General features: G+C 41.3%; 1 protein-coding gene across 2 annotated transcripts in view; it reads left to right on the top strand.

The window, feature by feature from the left end:
* Positions 1 to 2,323: 2,323 nt before the first annotated feature.
* Positions 2,324 to 24,328, top strand: part of PIK3R4 (phosphoinositide-3-kinase regulatory subunit 4) — a 78,555-nt gene continuing 56,550 nt past the window's right edge. Inside the window, exons 1-7 of one of the 2 annotated variants that reach the window (XM_070377193.1) lie at positions 2,324 to 2,738; positions 3,943 to 4,726; positions 12,937 to 13,070; positions 14,289 to 14,871; positions 18,948 to 19,082; positions 21,496 to 21,717; positions 22,621 to 22,689. In XM_070377193.1, the coding sequence (XP_070233294.1) occupies positions 3,994 to 4,726; positions 12,937 to 13,070; positions 14,289 to 14,871; positions 18,948 to 19,082; positions 21,496 to 21,717; positions 22,621 to 22,689 (1,876 nt within the window). In that variant the 5' untranslated portion in view covers positions 2,324 to 2,738; positions 3,943 to 3,993. The remainder of the gene's footprint in view (positions 2,739 to 3,942; positions 4,727 to 12,936; positions 13,071 to 14,288; positions 14,872 to 18,947; positions 19,083 to 21,495; positions 21,718 to 22,620; positions 22,690 to 24,328) is intronic. The other variant, XM_005898395.3, reaches the window with a different exon arrangement.

Here is a 24,328-nt window from a genome sequence, read left to right as displayed (position 1 = left end):
TCGTCTGTCATCCCCTTCTCCTCCTGCCCCAATCCCTCCCAGCATCAGAGTCTTTTCCAATGAGTCAACTCTTCGCATGAGGTGGCCAAAGTACTGGAGTTTCAGCTTTAGCATCAGTCCTTCCAAAGAAATCCCAGGGCTGATCTCCTTTAGAATGGACTGGTTGGATTTCCTCGTAATTTTCTTAAATAAGCCTGTGAATTCTCTTAAAGGACTCTGCTCTGGTGTACTTGGGTGAAGGCCGTTTGAACAGGCTGTGCGGGATGTCAGAAAGCCTCAGAGTTTAGGGATTGTGTAGAAGACCTAGATGGGGAATAAGACCTAGATGGGGAATAACTGAGTGAAAGTCGCTCAGTCTTGTCCAACTCTGTGACTCCATGGACTATACAGTCCATGGAATTCTCCAGGCCAGAATACTGGAGTGGGTAGCAGTTCCCTTCTCCAAGGGATCTTCCCAACCCAGGGATCGAACTCAGGTCTCCCACATTGCAGGCAAATTCTTTACCAGCTGAACCATAAGGGAAGCCCAAAACATACACCTAAATGAAATACCCCCATGTAACACCAATTTGCCAAAAATATACTTGTAGTTTTTGCTCCTCTAAAAGGATATTTTACTCAGGCTATGTATGGCTCTTGTCCACCAAGAATGAGAGAAAACAATATTATAAGAACAACATGGGTAAATAAAATCTCATCAAAATACACGTTAAGGACCCTCAACACCACGATTGGGTTCAATTAGCCATTTGTCCCTTTGATGGTCTCAAAGCACAAGTAGCATAACTGCTTTTACCTAATTGCGGATTATCCCATACTAGAAAACAGAGCCCCTGTTTTATACATAGAAGGAAGGTTATGACCAACCTAGATAGCATATTCAAAAGCAGAGACATTACTTTGCCAACAAAGGTTCATCTAGTCAAGGCTATGGTTTTTCCTGTGGTCATGTATGGATGTGAGAGTTGGACTGTGAAGAAGGCTGAGTGCCGAAGAATTGATGCTTTTGAACTGTGGTGTTGGAGAAGACTCTTGAGAGTCCCTTGGACTGCAAGGAGATCCAACCAGTCCATTCTGAAGGAGATCGGCCCTGGGATTTCTTTGGAAGGAATGATGCTAAAGCTGAAACTCCAGTACTTTGGCCACCTCATGGGAAGAGTTGACTCATTGGAAAAGACTCTGATGCTGGGAGGCATTGGGGGCAGGAGGAGAAGGGGACGACAGAGGATGAGATGGCTGGATGGCGTCACTGACTCGATGGACGTGAGTCTGGGTGAACTCTGGGAGTTGGTGATGGACAGGGAGGCCTGGCGTGCTGCGATTCGTGGGGTTGCAAAGAGTCAGACACGACTGAGTGAATGATCTGATCTGATCTGATATCCTCATTTTCAAGGACCAGCAGGTAGTAGGCATACAAATGTTTGTTATCTAATAATATAACCAGGATGGTAATTATAACCTTTTTCACAAAAATAATTATAAGGAAAACAGTATGTATATATATAAGCTCTGGAAGTCAACAGGTGAAGACTAACCTATCAAATTACTGTTGCTGTATGCTATTTTAGCGCTTAGTCCTATCTGACTCTTTTCAGTCCCATAGACTGCAGCCCACCAGGCTCCTCTGCCTAAGGAATTTCCCAGGCAAGAACACTGGAGTGGGCTTGCCATTTCCTTCTCCAGGGGAATCTCCCTGACCCAGGGATGGAACCCGCATCTCCTGCATTGGCAGGTGGATTCTTTACCACTGGGCCACCAGGAAAGCCCAACCTATCAAATACATAAATTAAAAAATACAAATAATACAACAACAAGGGCAACTGCTTCTCAGTTATAATTTGGGTAATAATCTAAGGAGTTATATCAATTAAATAATAGTGTGTTTTAATAAATAAATCCCCAAACTGTGGCATAACAAGTGTGCTTAGTTGCTCAGTGGTGTCTAACTCTTTGCGACCCCATGGACTATAGAGTCCATGGAATTCTCCAGGTCAGAATCCTGGAGTTACCCACAGCCCACCAGGCTCCTCTGTCCATGGGATTCTCCATGCAAGAATCCTGGAGTGGGTAACTGTTCCCTTTTCCAGGGGAGCTTCCCAACTCAGGGATGGAACCCAGGTCTCCCGCACCGCAGGTGGCTTCTTTACCAGCGGAGCCACCAGAGACGCCCTCCTGTTTTCTTCCTCCACGCTCCTGGAGCGAGGCCACGCCCCTCCTTGGTTTCCCAGCAACCAGGCCCGCCCCCGCGCTCCTCCTCCGCCAGCTTCGCCTCGACGTCACTTCCTCTCCGCCACAGGAAGTTGGGTCCGAGCCGGCGGCTTCTCCCGGGAGCTCGGCCCGCGGGGCGTCGGCCGGCCGCCGCGGGAGAGGCTGCGTTTCCCCGGGCCCCGGAAGCCGGCCCGTCCTCCGGGCTCCGACTCCCGCTTGTGCGGGAGGCCCTGGGGGAGTCGGAGGACCCTGACGGTTCAGGCCCGCTTGAGAGGACGGCGAGGCCCGGGAACGCGTGGCCTCTGAAGCGACGGGGCTGGACTCTCGTCAGCCGCGGCCCCGAGAGCTCCCCGCGTGTCCCGCGCGGGCCGCCGGGGTCCCGGACGCCTTCCACGGCTCCCTCGTCCTCCCTCTGAGCGGGCTTCGCCCGGCTGCTGGCTCCCTTCGCCGCCCAGACCCCGAAGGGATCCGCCGTGAGCTCCAAGTGAGGCAGCGAGCCGTCGGCTTGTGACACTTCCTACTGCCCCAGGGTAAAGGTTTGCGTGTGTGCACAGCCGTGCGTGCTTGTGTGCTTTGATTTCCTGCAAAATCTGAGCTATGAGAACCTTGGGCTGTGATTGGCAAGAAGGGTATTTTGATTTCCTGCAAGATCCGAACTAGGAGAACCTTGGGCTGTGTTTTGGCAAGGAGGGTGTTTTGATTTACTTTCCTTTAACATCTCTGCCAGGGGTTCTTCCTGTTGTTGTAAACCAGACAGCTCTTCTGCCTTCAGTTAGCTGAGTGGGAAGGCACGCAGGAGTTAAGGCCGGACGGGTCCACGATATGGTGATAGTTTGGATTTTTTTTTTTAGCCACTCAGTGGTATGCCACTCTGCGATCCCGTGGACTGTGCCGCCTACCAGGCTCCTCTGTCCATGGGATTTTCCAAGTAAGAGTACTGGAATGTGTTGCCATTTCCTTCTCCAGGGATCTTACCCACTCAGGGACTGAACACAGGTCTCCTGCATTGCAGACAGTTTCTTTACCATCTGAGCCACCAGGGAAGCCAAACCTAACCTGTTTGTATTTGGCGACTCTAGAAGGCAATGGCACCCCACTCCAGTACTCTTGCCTGGAAAATCCCATGGATAGAAGAGCCTGGTAGGCTGCAGTCCATGGGGTCACTAGGAGTCCGACATGACTGAGCGACCTCACTTTCACTTTTCACTTTCATGCATTGGAGAAGGAAATGGCAACCCACTCCAGTGTTCTTGCCTGGAGAATCCCAGGGACGGGGGAGCCTGGTGGGCTGTCGTCCATGGGGTCACATAGAGTCGGACACGACTGAAGTGACTTAGCAGCAGCAGCAGTTAGATTTAAGATGTGCTTGGGTTTTGTATTCAAGATTACACATTCTTCTTGGACAGATAACTGTGTCACATAGCACTTTGGTGCCTCTTTCAGCCCCAAGCACAATACTGAACACGTAGTAAAGATTTGTTAAATTTTTCAAGTATCAGAAAATACACATTGTGACATTTCAATTTAATATTGATGGGGCCTATTTTCCTTTAATATCCCGGAAAGGACGACAAAATAATATCTTTTAAGATAAATATGTCTGAAATTTAGAGGCTGCCAAAAAGTTAAGTACAGTCCTGTGGGGTGGAAGAGAAATATGATGTATCTACCTTGTAGAAGGATAGATAAAAAATGATGTTTCATTGCTTCTTTTTTTTTCTTTCTTTTTTTCAGAAAGTACGTGTTGTATCCTAACTTGCTGTCTCAGAGGTGCTTGCTGCCATCATGGGAAACCAGCTCGCTGGCATTGCTCCCTCCCAGATCCTTTCTGTGGAGAGTTATTTCTCAGACATCCATGACTTTGAATATGATAAGAGTCTGGGGAGTACTCGGTTCTTTAAAGTTGCTCGAGCGAAGCACCGAGAAGGCCTGGTAGTTGTGAAGGTCTTTGCAATTCAGGATCCCACATTGCCTCTCACCAGCTATAAACAGGAGCTGGAGGAACTGAAAATCAGGCTTCATTCTGCCCAGAACTGTCTGCCTTTCCAGAAAGCTGCCGAAAAAGCCTCTGAGAAGGCAGCCATGCTCTTCAGGCAGTACGTGCGAGACAACCTCTACGACCGAATCAGCACCCGTCCGTTCCTAAATAACATCGAGAAGCGCTGGGTCGCTTTCCAGATCCTCACAGCTGTGGACCAAGCGCACAAATCTGGCGTCCGTCATGGGGACATCAAGACGGAGAATGTGATGGTCACCAGTTGGAACTGGGTTCTTCTAACGGATTTTGCCAGTTTCAAGCCCACTTACCTTCCAGAGGACAACCCGGCAGATTTCAACTATTTTTTTGACACTTCACGGAGGAGAACTTGTTACATTGCTCCCGAACGTTTTGTCGATGGTGGATTGTTTGCCACAGAGTTAGAATATATGAGAGATCCTTCAACTCCACTTGTAGACTTAAACAGCAATCAGAGAACAAGAGGAGAATTGAAGCGAGCAATGGATATCTTTTCAGCAGGTATTTGAGTTGGTCAGCTTTGCTAAGGTGGGAATGTGCATTTATTTTAACTCTTGAATACAGAAATTAACTTTTTGGTAAATCCACCTACTCTTCAGTCAGATGCATTATTTTATTGAATGTGTTTTAAGTACCTAGAAAATGCAGAGAGTGGTCTGCTTATTCAGATGTTTAAGGAATATTTGAATTCTTCTGTATGGGTCAGGCACTGTCTTAAGTGAGAGAGATGAGTAGTTGTTTCTATTTTCAAAGGTGCTTGCCTTTTAATTGGAGAGATTGATATTGAAAAGAGATTTCGGTGCAGTGTTTTTTGCTGTGGTGGTGATATGCTTAGGGTACTGTTACAGGAACATAAGGATACTTAAATGAGTCTTTAGTGGTGATGGGTAGAGAGGCAGAATCAGGAAAGGAATCTTTATTGGAAGGATGATAATTACGCTGAAACCTGAAAGGTGATTATGGCTCAGATGCTGAGTTGTAGTTGACTCTGCAACCCCATGGAGTTGCAGCACCCCAGGCTTCCCTGTCCTTCACCAGCTTCCAGAGTTTACGCAAACTCATGTCCATTGAGTCGGTGATGCCATCCAACCATCTCATCCTCTGCTGCCCTCTTCTCCTGTTTCCTTCAATCTTTGCTAGAAACAGGGTCTTTACCAGTGATTTGGCTCTTCCCATCAGGTAGCCAAAGTATTGGAGCTTCAGCCTCAGCATCAGTCCTTCCAGTGAATATTCAGGGTTGATTTTTCCTTTAGGATTGACTGGTTTGATCTCCTGTGCAAGGGACAGCACCACAGTTCAAAAGCATCAGTTCTTTGGCGCCCAGCCTTTATGGTCCAGCTCTCACATCCATACATGACTACTGGAAAAACCATAGCTTTTACTATACACACCTTTGTTGGCAAAGTAGTATTTGCTTTTTTGTGTGTTGTCTGGGTTTGTCATAGCTTTTCTTCCAAGGAGCAAGCATCTTTTAATTTCATGGCTGCAGTCACTATCTACAGTGATTTTGGAGCCCAAGAAAATCTGTCACTGGTTCCACTTTTTCCCCACCTGTTTGCCATGAAGTGTTGGGATTGGATGCCGTGATCTTAGCTTTTTGAGTGTTGAGTTTTAAGACGGTTTTTTCACTCTCCTCTTTCACCCTCATGAAGAGGCGCTTTAGTTCCTCTTCACTTTCTGCCATTAGAGTTGTATCATCTGCATATCTGAGGTTGTTGATATTTCTCCCAGCAATCTTGATTCCACCTTGTGGTTCATTCAGCCCAGCACTTCGCAAGATGTACTTTGCAGAGAAATTAAATATGCACAGTGACAATATACAGCCTTGATGTACTCCTTTCCCAATTTTGAACCAGTCCGATGTTTCATGTCTGATTCTAACTGTTTTTTCTTGATCTGCATACAGGTTTCTCAGGACACAGGTAAGGTGGTTTGGTATCTCTTGAAGAATTTTTCCACAGTTTGTTGTGATCCACACAGTCAAAGGCTTTTGTGTAATCAGTGAAACAGATGTTTTTTTGAAATTTCCTTGCTTTCTCTGTGATCCAGTGGATGTTGGTAACTTGATCTCTGGTTCCTCTGCCTTTTCTAAATCTAGCTTGTAGATCTGGAAATTCTTGGCTCATGTACTGCTGAAGCTGAAGTTGGAGGATTTTGAGCATTACCTTGCTGGCATGTGAAATGAGTGCAATGGTTCGGTAGTTTGAACATTCTTTGGCAATGCCCTTATTTGGGATTGGAATGAAAACTAACCTTTTCCAGTCCTATGGCCACTGCTGAGTTTTCCAAATTTGCTGGCATATTGAGTGCAGCACTTTCATAGCATCATCTCTTAGGACTTGAAATAGCTCAGCTGGAATTCCATCACCTCCACTAGCTTTGTTCATATTGATGCTTCCTAAGGTCCATTTGACTTCACAGTTCAGGATATCTGACTCTAGATGAGTGATCACACCATCATAGTTATCTGGGTCATTAAGACTCTTTTTGTATAGCTCTTCTGTGTATTCTTGCCACCTCTTCGTAATCTCTTCTGCTTCTGTTAGGTTCCTACCGTTTCTGTCCCTTACTGTACCTGTCCTTGCATGACATATTTCCTTGGTATCTCCAGTTTTCTTGACGAGGTCTCTAGTCTTTCCCATTCTGTTGTTTTCCTCTGTTTCTTTGCACTGTTCATGTAAGAAGGCTTGTGGTTAGATTCAAGTTATTCGTTCTCAGGGCCTCTGTGTAGGTGATGATGTCTTCATACTGTGGTATCTGGAGCAAATGGTATGTATTGTGGTGTTTATTTTGATCATGTGGTCAAATTCTTGCCCAATTTCTCCTTGCTGTAGTTACTTTTTGTTTTTGTTTTTAATCCCTTGCAATTAGTAAAGCAACCTGTGGGAAAAAACTTTCAACACCATGCTAGTATCCTGCCAGTCATCACGATTTCCTCTTTGATTTGGCATCTGTTAATCATTCTTGTCTTATTTGATCTTTACTGTGATGGTTGCAAAATGATGATCTTCCAATTCCAGCACCTTCCACCGTAGGCCTTCAGCATTCTGTGGGCTCAAGTATCCTTTCTTTCCCCTAATTTGTTTATTATTGTTGGTATGGACTCTTCTGGAGAAGGCATTGGCACCCAACTCCAGTACTCTCACCTGGAAAATCCCATGGATGGAGGTGCCTGGTAGGCTACAGTCCATGGGGGGTCGCTAAGAGTCGGACACGACTGAGAAAATTCACTACTACTACTATGGACTCTTCAGTTCCTACCTGCAGTTTGCTAATATTCTTTGGAGGATATTTATATCAGGGATGTTAATGTATAGTTTTCTTTAATTATGATCCTTTTGTCTAGTTTGCTACTAGGGTAAGATTGGCCTCATAGAATAACTTGGAAAGTGTTCCTTCTCTCTGTTTTGGCCTCATAGAATAACTTGGAAAGTGTTCCTTCTCTCTGTTTTGTTAGGATTTCTCAAGGATGGCTGTTAATTATTTTAATGTTTGGCAGAATTCACTTGTTTAATTGGCTTAGGTTTTTCTTTGTGGGAGGTTTGTAATTACTAATTCCATCACTTTATAAGGTCTATTCAGATTTTCTTTTATGTCACCTTTGGTAATCTTTATCTTTTTAGGAATCTGTCCATTTCATTTAGTTTGTCTAATTTTTGGCAGGCATACATTTGTTTAAATTATTCCCGTAAAATTCTTTTCATTTCTGTGAGGTTGGATTTATGTCCTGTTTTTCCTACCTGATTTTTGTAGTTTGAGTCATCTCAGCAAAAGTTTGTCAGTTGTGTTGAGCTTTTCAATGCACGAGCTTTTGGTTTTGGTAATGTTCTCTAGTGTATTTTATACCTTACTGCATAAATTTTCTCTCTAATTTCTGGTTTTCCTTTCCTTCTTTTTCCTTTGGTTTTAGTTTGTTTCTCAAGGTTAAGATTAGGTTATTGTTTTGAGCTCTTTTACAAGTTAGGTGTTTATAGTTTACATTTTCTCCAAATGCTGCTCTAGTTGCATCCCATACATTTTTGTATATTGCTTTCATTTTCATTCATCTCAAAGTGTTTTGTAAGTTTTCTTTGATCATTGGTTATTTATGAATATGTTGTTTCATTGTACATATTTGTGAATTTTTCAGATTTCTCTTCTGTTACTGATTTATTTCATTCCATTGTGGTTTGAAGGACATAATTTCTATGATTCCGGTCCTTTAAAACTCTTGAAGCTTGTTTTATGGTCTAGCATATGGTTTCATTTGGAGAGTGTGCTGCATGTACTTGAGAAGAATTTTGTATTCTGTTAGATGGAATGAGTGTTCCTTTGATATCCATTAGATCTAGTTTATAGTATTGTTCAGTTCTTCTGTTTTCTTTTTGCTTTGGTGTTCTTAATAGCCATTTTTAGTTTTTTTTTATTATAAAACTGGATACTATATGGATAGAAATTAAGAAATTTATTGAGTGTTTATATCAGGAACTGTCTTAGTCGCTAGAGATTTTTTAGTGAACAAAATAGACAAAAATCCCTATGGAGTTCAGTGGGTATATGGACAGTAAAGAAATACACGCATAAAATATAAAATGTGGCATTCAGTGCTGTTGGGAGAGTATTGTGCTACGTGTTGAGGGTGGGGTAGTTGTCTTAGGGGGCTTGCAGTTTTAAACTGGCAGTCAAGAAATGCCACACTGCTAAGATGACATTTGATTCAAGATCTGAAAGAGGTTTAGGTATAAGCCATGAAGATTCTTGACGGAGTTGCATCCCAGGCAGAGGGACTGGCACATGCAAAGCTATGACTCAGGTTGTTCAAAGATCTCCTTAAAACTTGTTAAATGTGTGTCATGTAATGATTCAGTGAAACTGCTTCGTCTTTTTGGGAATGTAGATACTTTATTTCTTGTTTGAAGATTATTTAAGTGCACTATGCAGAGTATCTCTTCTCCCCCTTTAATCTTACAACCACACTTCTTAGCACTTCCCATTTTATAATTGTGTTTGTTTACTGGTTTACTTTCTCTCTTCTAGAATAAGAGCTTCATGAGGGTAGAGATTTTATCTGTTTCATGCACTGTTAAAGTCTAGTGTGTGGTAGGCACCTGATAACTCTTTGTTCAATGGTTAGTAAATGAGTTGTCAGATATGACATCTTAGTAGTTTCTTATGAACTTAATGTCTATAAATTCATAATAAAAACACTATTATGATGACTTTCAATCTATCTTTGTATCTCTTAATATATGTGTATAACCATACTCACAGAAAACTAGTCAATCTAATCACACTAGGACCACAGCCTTGTCTAACTCAATGAAACTAAGCCACGCCCGTGGGGCAACTCAAGACGGGCGGGTCATGGTGGAGAGATCTGACAGAATGTGGTCCACTGGAGAAGGGAATGGCAAACCACTTCAGTATTCTTGCCTTGAGAACCCCATGAACAGTATGAAAAGGCAAAATGATAGGATACTGAAAGAGAAACTCCCCAGGTCAGTAGGTGCCCAATATGCTACTGGAGATCAGTGGAGAAATAACTCCAGAAAAAATGAAGGGAGGGAGCCAAAGCAAAAACAATACCCAGCTGTGGATGTGACTGGTGATAGAAGCAAGGTCCGATGCTATAAAGAGCAATATTGCATAGGAACCTGGAATGTCAGGTCCATGAATCAAGGCAAATTGGAAGTGGTCAAACAAGTGATGGCAAGAGTGAATGTCGACATTCTAGGAATCAGCGAACTGAAATGGACTGGAATGGGTGAATTTAACTCAGATGACCATTATATCTACTACTGCGGGCAGGAATCCCTCAGAAGAAATGGAGTGGCCATCATGGTCAACAGAAGAGTCCGAAATGCAGTACTTGGATGCAATCTCAAAAACAACAGAATGATCTCTGTTCTTCCAAGGCAAACCATTCAATATCACAGTAATCCAAGTCTATGCCCCAACCAGTAACGCTGAAGAAACTGAAGTTGAACGGTTCTATGAAGACCTACAAGACCTTTTAGAACTAACACCCAAAAAAGATGTCCTTTTCATTATAGGAGACTGGAATGCAAAAGTAGGAAGTCAAGAAACACCTGGAGTAACAGGCAAATTTGGCCTTGGAATACGGAATGAAGCAGGGCAAAGACTGATAGAGTTTTGCCAAGAAAATGCACTGGTCATAACAAACACCCTCTTCCAACACCACAAGAGAAGACTCCATACATGCACATCACCAGATGGTCAGCACCGAAATCAGATTGATTATATTCTTTGCAGCCAAAGATGGAGAAGCTCTATACAGTCAGCAAAAACAAGACCAGGAGCTGACTGTGGCTCAGACCATGAACTCCTTATTGCCAAATTCAGACTTAAATTGAAGAAAGTAGGGAAAACCACTACACCATTCAGGTATGACCTAAATCAAATCCCTTGTGATTATACAGTAGAAGTGAGAAATAGATTTAAGGGCCTAGATCTGATAGAGTGCCTGATGAACTATGGAATGAGGTTTGTGACATTGTACAGGAGACAGGGATCAAGACCATCCCCATGGAAAAGAAATGCAAAAAAGCAAAATGGCTGTCTGGGGAGGCCTTACAAATAGCTGTGAAAAGAAGAGAAGCGAAAAGCAAAGGAGAAAAGGAAAGATATAAACATCTGAATGCAGAGTTCCAAAGAATAGCAAGAAGAGATAAGAAAGCCTTCTTCAGCGATCAATGCAAAGAAATAGAGGAAAACAACAGAATGGGAAAGACTAGGGATCTCTTCAAGAAAATCAGGGATACCAAAGGAACATTTCATGCAAAGATGGGCTCGATAAAGAACAGAAATGGTAGGGACCTAACAGAAGCAGAAGATATGAAGAAGAGATGGCAAGAATACACAGAAGAACTGTACAAAAAAGATCTTCACGACCCAGATAATCACGATGGTGTGATCACTCACCTAGAGCCAGACATCCTGGAATGTGAAGTCAAGTGGGCCTTAGAAAGCATCACTATGAACAAAGCTAGTGGAGGTGATGGAATTCCAGTTCAGCTATTCCAAATCCTGAAAGACGATGCTGTGAAAGTGCTGCACTCAATATGCCAGCACATTTGGTAAACTCAGCATTGGCCACAGGACTGGAAAAGGTCAGTTTTCATTCCAATCCCGAAGAAAGGGAATGCCAAAGAATGCTAAACTACCACACAATTGCACTCATCTCGCACGCTAGTAAAGTAATGCTCAAAATTCTCCAAGCCAGGCTTCAGCAATACGTGAACCATGAACTTCCTGATCAAGCTGGTTTTAGAAAAGGCAGAGGAACCAGAGATCAAATTGCCAACATCTGCTGGATCATGGAAAAAGCAAGAGAGTTCCAGAAAAACATCTATTTCTGCTTTATTGACTATGCCAAAGCCTTTGACTGTGTGGATCACAGTAAACTGTGGACAATTCTGAAAGAGATGGGAATACCAGACCACCTGATCTGCCTCTTGAGAAATTTGTATGCAGATCAGGAAGCAATAATTAGAACTGGACATGGAACAACAGGAGTTCGTCAAGGCTGTATATTGTCACCCTGTTTATTTAACTTCTATGCAGAATACATCATGAGAAACGCTGGGCTGGAAGAAACACAAGCTGGAATCAAGATTGCTGGGAGAAATATCAATAACCTCAGATATGCAGATGACACCACCCTTATGGCAGAAAGTGAAGAGGAACTCAAAAGCCTCTTGATGAAAGTGAAAGTGAAGAGTGAAAAAGTTGGCTTAAAGCTCAACATTCAGAAAACGAAGATCATGGCATCCGGTCCCACAACTTCATGGGAAATAGATGGGGAAACAGTGGAAACAGTGTCAGACTTTATTTTTCTGGGCTCCAAAATCACTGCAGATGGTGACTGCAGCCATGAAATTAAAAGACGCTTACTCCTTGAAAGGAGAGTTATGACCAACCTAGATAGCATATTCAAAAGCAGAGACATTACTTTGCCAACAAAGGTTCATCTAGTCAAGGCTATGGTTTTTCCTGTGGTCACGTATGGATGTGAGAGTTGGACTGTGAAGAAGGCTGAGCACCGAAGAATTGATGCTTTTGAACTGTGGTGTTGGAGAAGACTCTTGAGAGTCCCTTGGACTGCAAGGAGATCCAGCCAGTCCATTCTGAAGGAGATCAGCCCTGGGATTTTTTTGGAAGGAATGATGCTAAAACTGAAACTCCAGTACTTTGACCACCTCATGCGAAGAGTTGACTTATTGGAAAAGACTCTGATGGTGGGAGGGATTGGGGGCAGGAGTAGAAGGGGATGACAGAGGATGAGATGGCTGGATGGCGTCACTGACTCAATGGACGTGAGTCTGAGTGAACTCCGGGAGTTGGTGATGGACAGGGAGCCCTGGCGTGCTGTGATTCATGGAGTTGCAAAGAGCTGGACACGACTGAGCGACTGATCTGATCTGATGTATAATGCATGTGTAGTACATTTGTTTTAAACTACAGAACAAGGAAGTAATTTTATTTGATTTAATTTTTTTAAGAAGAAAAATTAAGTAGGCCTTTTTTGATTTCATACTTTTGGAAACTGATGATTCACCAGTAGACGTTTTTTCTGCCTTGCTTGATTGTAGTTGTGTGTTATATTAAAGAAGTTATGTATCTTGAGTTTCATGAATTCTCTGAATTCTTGATCTGTATTACGGATCTTTTGCCTTTCAGTTTTAATGGAATTATTTCCTGCTGTTTTCCAGGTTGTGTGATCGCTGAGCTTTTTACAGAAGGCGTGCCTTTGTTTGATCTCTCTCAACTTTTGGCCTATAGAAATGGGCAGTTTTTCCCTGAGCAGGTGCTGAGTAAAATTGAAGATCGCAGTATCAGAGAACTGGTAACTATGCTGCAAATATTTACCATAATGTTTTAAATAGAACTATATTCTCCCTTCAGTATTAGTTCTCTGGAACATTCTGAATTTGGGACGAGCATTAAAGCCCTGTAGACTAATATACGCCTCCTATCATTTTTAGTTTGTTAGGCAGAAATGTATAATTTTTCCCCCTTCTTAGACACAGAGCTCATTTGACTTTATGTTACAAACACACAAATACACACACATCTTTCCATTAGAATCCTAACTCTGCTTTGGACAGATTTGGAAGGAAATAAGGAGGTACTTGGGCATTAGAGAGGTTGTCCAAGATAGAGCTTGCTGATAAGTAATAAAGAGAATAAATATGTAAAATGAGGAGACAGGAGAATCAGCTTGAGTATAATACAGTAGTATAGGAGCATTTCATATAGAAGCAGCTAGCTTTGTAGACCTCCCTTGACCTGAGGGCAGTTCTGGCAGCGGGGCTGTTGAATCACCTGTTAGTGTAGCAGATCAGACATGAGGAATTCTGGGAGGTCATGTCAGCCGTATATCAACACTGCTGTTTGAGGGGATGTTTTTTACGGCATCAGATCAGACGTGAGGAATTCTGGGAGGTCATGTCAGCCGTGTATCCACACTGCTGTTTTGAGGGGATGTTTTTTACAGCATTTACTACGGTAACATGCATCTGATGATGACTCTGAGCCATTGAAAGGTTATGGTATATTTAAAATATTCTTTAGTAAGGTAGGGAAATAAGCATTTTGATTTCTTTTAAAAATGGCAAATATTAAAAAGTAAGATGCCCCAGAGGAAGCCAGTTTAGCTCACATCCAGTGAACAGTACACTGGATTTAGGAGCTGGCATACCTGTCTGTTCTCGGGGTGGCGCCCATTATCATGTTGTGTTGGCTAAGTATGAATTTGGGCCTACCTTTTCTTAGCTGTGAAAGGAATGAATTTGACTACTTTTAAAGACTAGATCCTCTTTATGTGTCTGGACCATCTAGAGTACGTTACTGTGTGATTTTCTCTTGCTTTATAGGATGATGGTAGAGTCACATTTTACTCAGTAGTCATGTTCTGAAAGTAGTTTGAAAGGTGAAGATTGGAAAGAGTCAGTATTACCTCAGAGTCCCTTTAAATTACATGTAAGTTGGTGGTGTTGCTTTGGTCTGATTTAATTAGCTTTTCTCAAATCTGTGTTTTACTCCCATTCTCCCCTTGGTGTAGGTAACTCAGATGATTCACCGGGAACCAGATAAACGTTTAGAGGCAGAAGATTACTTAAAGCAGCAACGTGGCAATGCCTTTCCTGAAATATTCTACACTTTTCTTCAGCCCTATATGGCCCAGTTTGCCAAAGAAACATTTCTTTCTGCAGATGAGCGTATTCTGGTTATAAGGAAGGATTTGGACAACATCATTCACAATCTCTGTGGACACGATCTGCTGGAGAAAGCAGATGGAGAGCCCAAGGAGAATGGGCTGGTTATCTTGGTGTCAGTTATAACGTCCTGCCTGCAGACCCTGAAATACTGCGACTCCAAGCTTGCTGCTTTGGAACTTATTCTCCATTTGGCCCCAAGATTAAGTGTAGAAATTCTTTTGGATCGTATTACTCCTTATCTTTTACATTTCAGCAATGACTCTGTTCCCAGAGTAAGGGCCGAAGCCTTGCGGACGTTGACTAAAGTTCTTGCTCTGGTGAAGGAGGTTCCTCGCAACGATGTCAACATTTACCCAGAGTACATCCTGCCAGGCATAGCCCACTTGGCCCAGGATGACGCCACGATCGTCAGGCTAGCCTACGCTGGTAAGAGCTTATTGTCCCAGTAAGTGACCACTGACATCCTGAAGTTAGTGACCGTAATACCTCTTGTTTCTCTGATATTTTTGGAAATTCCAAAGAGAACCTTGAACTTTGGTCCTTGAACTATTTGTGTACATTTTGGTAATATTTATAGCTGATCTGTTCATGAAACTCAAGCTTTGTGTTTACTCTGATTTGAAGTGATCAGAATTATTAAGTGAAAAATACATAGCACAGAATTTTATGATTTTACTGGGAGTATTAACATTTAATTTGGAGTAAGATGTTTACAAGTATGTGCTTTTGATGTAGTGTCTTTAGGCCTTTCTGAAGTTTCTCTGAACAGGTATGTTTGCTTGAATATTAGTATTAGGGTATAACAGTCTATTGCTGTTGAAAAAAATTAATTTTGCTGGGTAGTTTGGTGTTGAAAGGACCTAGCCTGTTAGGTTACTGAATTTGAAGGTGCCTTCAGTTACTGTGATGCTTAGGAAGTGTGGCTTTTTTGTGGTGAAGTGGGTGTGTTACAGTAACACATCTACCTGTTTTTATAAATATTTATAATTCTCATTCATAAAATCAAGTGATACAGATTTGTATTTTTAATTCCCTAAATTAATTTTGAATGCTTATTTCTGCATGGAAAGTGTCATTGAAATATTCACATAATTCCATGATTTATTTCTGAAATATAATCTGATAGAAATTAGGAATTCTGAAGTCTTTGTAAATAGTATGTGACATATGTGGTGGTGATAATGTCTCTTTCTTTGAAAGATGCTTGCTTATTATTAGTTCATTATTTGATGATATACTTGTTATTTTACTGGACTATGAGAAATGATCTTTGGACTCTGTCTTTACGGCTACACACATCCACAGAGTGATTGGTGCTTGTTGGCTTTTTAAAAAATATTTATCCATCTGTCTATTTACAGTTTCTGATTTCCATAGCTGTATAGGTGTAAATTTTAGGCTTAGGAAATTCAGGATTTCTTTAAAGACATATCCAGGTTTATTATTTGGAACAAAGCATGTTTATAATTCACTTGGTAAAGAGAAATACAGTTGACCCTTGAACAACGTCGTGCTTAGGGATACTGACCCTCCACACGGTTGAACATCCTCTTATAATTTATAGTTGGCCCTCCATCCATGGTTCTGCATCTGTGGATTTCAGCCAGCCATGGATTATGTGATACTGTAATTTAATTTAATATTGAATTATTTATTAATATTATTTAGTAATATAAATATAAAATATTTATATTAATATTTAAATTTAATATTGAAAAAAATTCAGATGTTCAAGGATCAACTTAATTGCACTGAATAAAATTAAATGAAAGAAAAGCCTATGGTTTTTAAAAACAAGCTGTGTGTTTTAGACTATTATGAGCTACTTTTGGCCCATCTTAGTCTTTTCTCAGTTGTAGTGAATCGGTAAGATTCTGATGTGTGGGTATTATATTAATATATTTACATTCATTTATTAGCAGTAATAGCATAAAAACAGTAGCAACTTTATTGAAAAATCTGCTTTGTGTAAGGACATGTACTGCTCCTGGTTGCAGGGGTTAATTGTATAAGATATAGAGATTCTGAAATAGGTTCTGGATTCTTTATTTTTTAATTAATTAATTTAACTGAAGAATAATTCCTTTACAATACTGTGATGGGCTCTGCCGTGCATCAGCATGAATCGGCCACAGGTATACGTGTGTCCCCGCATCCTGAACCCCCTGCCACCTCCCTCCCTACCCCCTCCCTCTGGGTTGTCCCGAGCACCGGCTGTGGGTGCCCTGCTTCAGGCATTGGACTTGCGCGTGTCATCTGTTTCGCATTTGGTAATGTATGTGTTTCCGCGCTGTTCTCTCAAATCATCCCCTCCTCGCCTTCTCCTGCTGAGCCAGAAGTCTGTTCTTTACGTCTGTGTCTCCTTTGCCGCCCTGCATGTAGGATCGCTGGTGCCGTCTGTCTAAATTCCATATATATCTGCGTTAATATGCGGTGTTTGTTTTTCTCTCCCTGACTTACTTCACTCTGTATAATAGGCTCCAGGTTCTAGGTTCTGGAATTTAAGGTCTGTCTAGCTGTTGAAGCTGACACACCAGTCTTGAGCAGTAGGTATTAGAGTCTCTTCATTTCCCAGCTGAGGAGTTGGGATGGGAGAGGCTGCGGTATACCACCAGAGTGTACCAGGACTGGTTCTTTCTCAGTTCTCAGAGCTGCGGGTGTGGACCTGGATTTTGAGGCACCCTGCTTTTATCTGTCTGCTGGGTCTCAGGGTGAGAGGCCATGGTGACCCAGGGTCAGTGCCAGGACCTTGCAGTGCCCCATGCTACCCAGCCGTGGTGAGCCATGGCTTAAGCATGAGCAGGCTGTGTTTTTACATAGAGTCAGAAGTCTCTGAACTTGTATGGCTAAGTGTAATTAAACCACACATGTCAATAATGATAAATGTTTAAAAATCAATTAAAATTTTCTTTTGTTGTAGTGTTTTTAAACTCAAGAGATGCTGGTATAGATTTGTATCTTGTATAAGTGAACTGACAAGTGTGTTGTGGTTTATGAGCATAAATGGGGGGATAAGTAATAGATCTATTCAGACTTGAGAAGTGCCCAGGAAAAGAAGAGACTTTTCCTAATAAAGATATTTTTATTGAAGTGGGAGTATTCGTCTGGAATCATCAGAGAATGGTATAGGATTCTCCTGTCTTTAGGCTGAGTAGGTGCTGCGAGGTATCAATAACTTGCTTGCTTAGAGGTACATTTTCGTTCTATTCAGAAAACTGTTGAACCTAGCAAGCGTAGGGGGTGGGACTCCACCATGAAGGGAATCACTGTATTTGATAGACTAAAAAACATCAATTATGGTGGGATGCATCTCTATTTCAGAGATGTTAAAAAGTGAAGAAAAAGTGAATCTTAGAATGAATAGAACAAGGTAGTTCATGTTCCGTGCCACTGACTGCTGAGAAGAGAAAGAGTGTGTCTTTGAGGGTATGGTCACATATTAAGCATGGGAGTCAGAGGGGAAGGGCAGAGGCAGGAATACACAAGAATGGGAGGAGGAGGAAAGCGTAAGCCCAGAGCAGGTAGAGTTAGCTTCAGGTGAGACAGCAACGCTAAGGAGCAGGCGTTCTCACAGTGGCCAAGAGTGGGAAATAGTCTTAGACGTCTCATCAGAGAGAAAGGAGAGGAGGTGGACCGCTGCAGGAGCACGGCAGACGGCGTCACACTGGTTCAGCAGGAACCCGAGGATCACTGTAAGGCAGGCCCTTAGGGGTGCTGCATGTGGGTAGTGGTCCTCTGAGGAAGCCCTGACTCAGTTATGTGTGAGGAAGCTGAGACTCAGGTTGGCTGAGCAGTCAGCTGGTAAGTGTCAAGGTCAAGGTTTGAGCCAGGACCTGGGTGATCCTAAAGGTCAGCTTTTTAATTTAACGTGAAATGTGTTTCTCTGGTAGCCTATTGCGTATCTCTTACTCAAGATGATGCTGTTGAAAAGATAGGTCTTTGTGGAAGAATTAAGCTTTTTTATTTTTATTTTTTTGCCTCAAATGATTTGAGTGCTGTATTTTGGTTATTTGGTATTTTTTCCAGTTTTATTGAGATGTAATTGACATACCTCACTGTATAGTTTTAAGATGTAGAGCATGATGGCTTGATTTACATATATTGTGAAGTGATTACTACAGTAAGTTTAGTTAGCACCCATCGTCTTACAAAGATATAATAAAAAACAATGAAAAATTTGTTTCCTTGTAATGAGAACTCTTAGGATTTACTCCAAAACTTTCATATATGCCATGCAGCAATGTTAACTGTAGTTACCATGTTGTACATTTCTGTATTTTTAAAAGAAGTTTATGTTTTATGGTTAAAACTGATAGTTTGGGTATAGTTGTAGATTATGATATTAGTCACTAAAAGTCAAATTAGGTTAAGTGCTAAATTGGAAAGTCTTGCTTTTCTTTAGTTTTATTATTATTTATGTGTATTAAAATTTAGGGAAAATAAGTTATAAGCATTATACAAATTTATGATTATAATTATTATAAATTTTCTCCCTTTTATAGAAAACATAGCTCTGCTGGCAGAAACAGCTTTGAGATTCCTGGAATTAGTACAGTTGAAAAATCTCAATATGGAAAATGACCCAAATAGTGAAGAAATAGATGAAGTTACACATCCCAATGGGAATTATGACACAGGTAGTATGATTTTCTCTTCCAAATTCTCTGTTACTTAGAATGAATTGCTGTATTTAGAATGTGAACTTGCAGCAAACTGTCTTTTATAATTCTAACGTAAAATGAAAGAATACCAGACGTACAGAGGGAAGGTTCCTACTGTTTGACTGTTCTCTTCTACTCTTTGTTACGCATTGTTATCTTGCCAGAACATGACCAACCTGTCACCACAGACTCTAAGCTCAGTAGTTTCTCAGCCAGAATTGACTTGTATCAACAGCAAAGCTAGCTGAATTATAAAATAATTATAAAAGGAAAAACATTGACAACACCATAGCTAAGGAATCTAAACCTTTCCTGCTTATGTAAGAATATTCTGACATACACTCAGTCATAAACTGTTTATTTCATACTACCTATGATTCTTGTATCAAAACCCATACCTTTTATCATAAAGCAACAATATAACGGTGAACTCTGTAAGGTCTATCCCTGACTCATGTTTCTCTACATCGATAACAGGTTTTTAACAGGCTTTTAGTTAATGTTTATTGGGTTGAATATTTGTAAGTCAAATAATATACTAAGATGTTTTCTAAGGTATTTCTAGTTCAGAAAAACTAGAGAAATCTACTTTTCAGATGGGGAAACAGTGGTAGACTTTATTTTTTTGGACTCCAAAATCACTGCAGATGGTGACTGCAGCCATGAAATTAAAAGACATTTACTCTTTGGAAGGAAAGTTATGACCAACCTAAACAGCATGTTAAAAAGCAGAGACGTTACTTTGTCAACAAAGGTCCATCTGGTCAAGGCTATGGTTTTTCCAGTAGTCATGTATGGATGTGAGAGTTGGACTATAAAGAAAGCTGAACGCCAAAGAATTGATGCTTTTGAACTGTGGTGTTGGAGAAGACTCTTGAGAGTCCCTTGGACTGCAAGGAGATCCAACCAGTCCATCCTAAAGGAGATCAGTCCTGGGTGTTCATTGAAAGGACTGATGTTGAAGCTGAAACTCCAATATTTTGGCCACCTGATGCAAAGAACTGACTCATTGGAAAAGACAGTGATGCTGGGAAAGATTGAAGGCAGGAGGAGAAGGGAACGACGGAGGATGAGATGGTTGAATGGCATCACCGACTCAATGGACATGGGTTTGGGTGGACTCCGGGAGTTGGTGATGGACAGGGAGGCCCCCGTGCTGCAATCCATGGGGTCACAAAGAGTTGGACACGACTGAGCGACTGAACTGAACTGCACTGAAGACAACTATAGTGTCTCATTTACTTGTTAAATGGACCATTTTATGCAACAAATATTACTTGGAGTTGAAGACACGGGAATAATTTTAAACTTATAAAATAATGTATCAGGAAATTCTTGGAATTACTTGGAAAATAATACTGTTGTACATCCTATAAGCATGTAATTGGACTGTTTGTTTTTTTAAATATGTTTATTTGGCTGCATTGGGACTTAACTGGGGCACTCGGAATTTTCACTGTGTCATTGGGATCTTTCATGGTGGCGCAGGGGCTTCATTGCTCCAGGCGATGTAGGATCTTAGTTCCCTGACTAGGACTCACACCCACGTCCCCTGCATTGCAAGGTGAATTCTTAACCCCTGGACCACCAGGAAAGTCCTGGATGTTTTAACTAATGAAGTTAGGCAATAAAACTTTGGGGGAGTTAATCTAAAGTTTTTCTTAACATGAATATAGACTTGGGTCTTTCAGACCACCTTTTCCCTTGACAGTGGCTGCACCAGAAGTGGGCTCCACCTTCATTCATTTAGTCAGTGGATAACTGTTAAACATAAGCTTGGCACCAGGCAGTTTGTGTGCTTACTGTGAGCATTTAGGGATATGGTGGTAAGTGAGACAGAAAAGATCCCTGCTCTCTTGAGACTGTTTTAGTAAGGGGAAGACAACCAACTGAGTAAATAAATGAGTGAAAAATGAAGGGTGGGTAGGAGATAAGATCAAAGAAGGAGGTGGTGGCCAGATCATGTGAAGTCTTGTCAGGACTTGCAGTGTGTTTTCTGGCTTTCTAAACTGTAATTAACCAACACCTGCACCATCAGATTATATCCTGACCAGTCTTAAGCGGTTTCGCATCCTTAGGTCAATCTTACTGGACAGCATCTCTCTGGTGCTTCCCTGTAGCCTTTTTCTCTGAGCCTCATAAATAAAGCTAGTAAATAGCAAGGTAGTGGCCATGCTTGTAGCATCTGCTTATTGCTGTGTTTTTTGATCTATGTTTCATCTTCCCAGCTAGCCTTCCACGCTTTGCGTAGTGGAAAAGGTTAGTGATTGCACATTTTCTGTGGCGGCTCCTGTGATCATTCTGTTTCCTGCAAGGAGTGAGAAAGACTGGGTCTGTATGTGTGGAGAAAAGAAAATTGATCACATTTTTCTTTGTTTTCTTTATTTAGAGCTCCAAGCCTTACATGAAATGGTCCAGCAGAAAGTTGTCACTTTGCTAAGTGACCCTGAAAATATCGTGAAACAAACCTTAATGGAAAATGGGATAACACGGCTGTGTGTATTCTTTGGACGTCAGAAAGCTAATGATGTTTTGCTGTCCCACATGATCACTTTCCTGAATGATAAAAATGATTGGCATCTTCGTGGAGCTTTTTTTGATAGTATAGTTGGTACGTTTTTGTTTGTTTTCAAATTTATCTTTAAGATTTGAATTATCTTCTCAAACAGATAACTTCCATGTGGTCTGAAAGGTGACAGTACTACCAAATTTCATTAAAAAGGAAATGAATTCCTGGTATTTCTGTCTGTCTTCATGCTTTTGGGTGATGGAAATATCTTAGCTGATCAAGAGATTGAGATGCACATACAAAGGGATGCCATGTGGTCATTAAAAAGTGTGTTCTGAAAGAATATTTAATGACCTGGGAAGGTACCATGAAGTGTTACTAAAGTGACTGAACTCAGTTGAGTATAGGTAATAATAACAAATGATATGTTTATTAAAAAGGCTGAATATACTAACATGTGAACAGTGATTATTTCTGGGGCTGGGATTACAGGTAATTGGGTTCTTTTTTTCATTTTTACAAATGAAATTACAAATTACAAATACGTCAAATTTTCTATAGTAAACATGCAGCACTTTTACAATCAGAAAATAACAGTATAATTATGATTGAAAATCAGTGTAATTAAAAAGGAAGCTTACAGGCTTTGCTTTTTTGTAAAACCAAAAATTTGTGAAAAATTAGTCGACTTTTTTCCCACTATTTCAAAATGTTGCAATTCTTAATTTTCAGATTTATTTAAAGAAGAGAAATAATCTTGTATTTTATCTACATATAATTCCTGTTGTATTTGGATTCAGAATTAGAAATGAACTTATTTTGAGTAGATTAAGTCATGTTTTACACTAAGATTTAATATTTTTCATTTTGGAGTAATAACTCATTGTTTTCTACCTGATTGTACTGACCTTTTCAATTTTAGATTTGGTTATTTGTGAACTATTATGTGCTAAAGCTATCTTGTTAAAATTACCCGCTGCTGCTGCTGCTGCTGCGTCACTTCAGTCGTGTCCGACTCTGTGCGACCCCACGGACTGCAGCCCACCAGGCTCCCCTGTCCATGGGACTCTCCAGGCAAGAACACTGGAGTGGGTTGCCATTTCCTTCTCCAATGCATGAAAGTGGAAAGTGAAAGTGAAGTTGCTCAGTCGTGTCTGACTCTTAGCGACCCCATGGACTTCAGCCTACCAGGCTCCTCAGTCCGTGGGATTTTCTGGGCAACAGTACTGGAGTGGGGTGCCATTGCCTTCTCCCAATTACCCACTAACCCTTTATATATCATTTTACACATGATTGTAAAACTTGTCTGTTAACTCAAAAAAGCTTAAAAACGGTTCTGCACACTGGTAAGCTTTACAGGTATCAAGACTTTCTCATGTAGCAGAAGCTGTGGAGTTTATAGGTTTTGATTTTCAGTAATCTGGGAAAGTAACTGATAAAAGGTTTGCTGTTGGATGTTTTTCCTAAAAAATAAAAATAGGAAGGAAACTCATCTAGCAATAGTATTCCTGTTTCTGCAAATATAACTGTATAATGTGGTAGAGAAAAGGATACTTCCTACTTTTGAGAAGTCTTGAAATTACTGTTCTTGCTTTGCTATAACTGGAGATTACTGTACCTCCTCTTTTCATACCTTTCTAGTTTGTTTTTAACTTTTGCATTAGTTCATTGATTTATCTCAGCCTTCTGTCTTGGACTCCAGCTAACTCAGCTCCTAGACACGGTATCCTTTGCTTCTCGCCTCCCTCTGTCTGTCTTGCTCCTTTAAGTAATCTTGTTTTTATTTCTTTTCTTTGTAAAAGATAGTTCTTGAAACTTTATCTACTGGTCAGTTCATGTGGATTTTTTAAAAAAAAGATTGATTGATTGATTGATTTTTTTGGCTTTTTATTTTTTGCACGGTCTTTGTTGTTGCACTTGGGCTTCTCTAGTTGCGGCGAGCGAGGACTCCTCTTGTTGTGGCATGTGGGCCTCTCACTGCCGTGGCTACTTCTGTCATGGAGCGCAAGCTCCGGGTGCATGGCTTCACCAGTTGCAGCTCGCAGACTCAGGAGTTGTGACTTGCAGGCTCCAGGGCGCGAGCTCGGTAGTTGTGGTGCACAGGCTTGGTTGCTGCAGAGCGTGCGGGATCTTCCCCTACCGGGGGTGGAACCCGTGTCCCGTGTACTTACTGCAAGGTGGATTTGTAACCTCTGGACCACCAGCAAAACCCCCATGTGTATTTTGAAACATGGCCTTTATGTTCCTTTTTCACTTTTAAAGTAATTTTCATTTATTTTTTGTGTATAAAAGTTAATATATATGTGCTATAGAAAAATTGGACTTCCCAGGTGGTACTAGTTGCAAAGAAGCTGCCTGCCAATGCAGGAGATCTAAGAGATGTGGGTTTGATCCCTGAGTCACAATCCCCTGGAGGAGGGCCTGACGACCCACTCCAGTATTAATGCCTGGAGAATCCCCATGGACAGAAGAGTCTGGCGGGCTACAATCCACAGGGTTGCAAAGAGTCTGACATGACTTAGCACAGATGTAGAAAAATTGGAAGATCTAAAAAGCTTAAAGAAAACAACTCCCCTCCAGTTCTCCAGCCCATGTACAGCCTCTGTTAGTGTTTTGTTTTTTCCCTTCCTCTGGGTCACCCTTGCCTCTTCTTTCCACCCGTCGTCCCATTCTGCCATGTATGCTGTGAGGCACTGTTATGTACTGGCTAAGA

This window comes from Bos mutus, chromosome 1 (assembly GCF_027580195.1).
Source record: "Bos mutus isolate GX-2022 chromosome 1, NWIPB_WYAK_1.1, whole genome shotgun sequence".
Taxonomy (NCBI): Eukaryota; Metazoa; Chordata; class Mammalia; order Artiodactyla; family Bovidae; genus Bos; species Bos mutus.
This window is presented reverse-complemented; position numbering and strand designations above follow the sequence as displayed.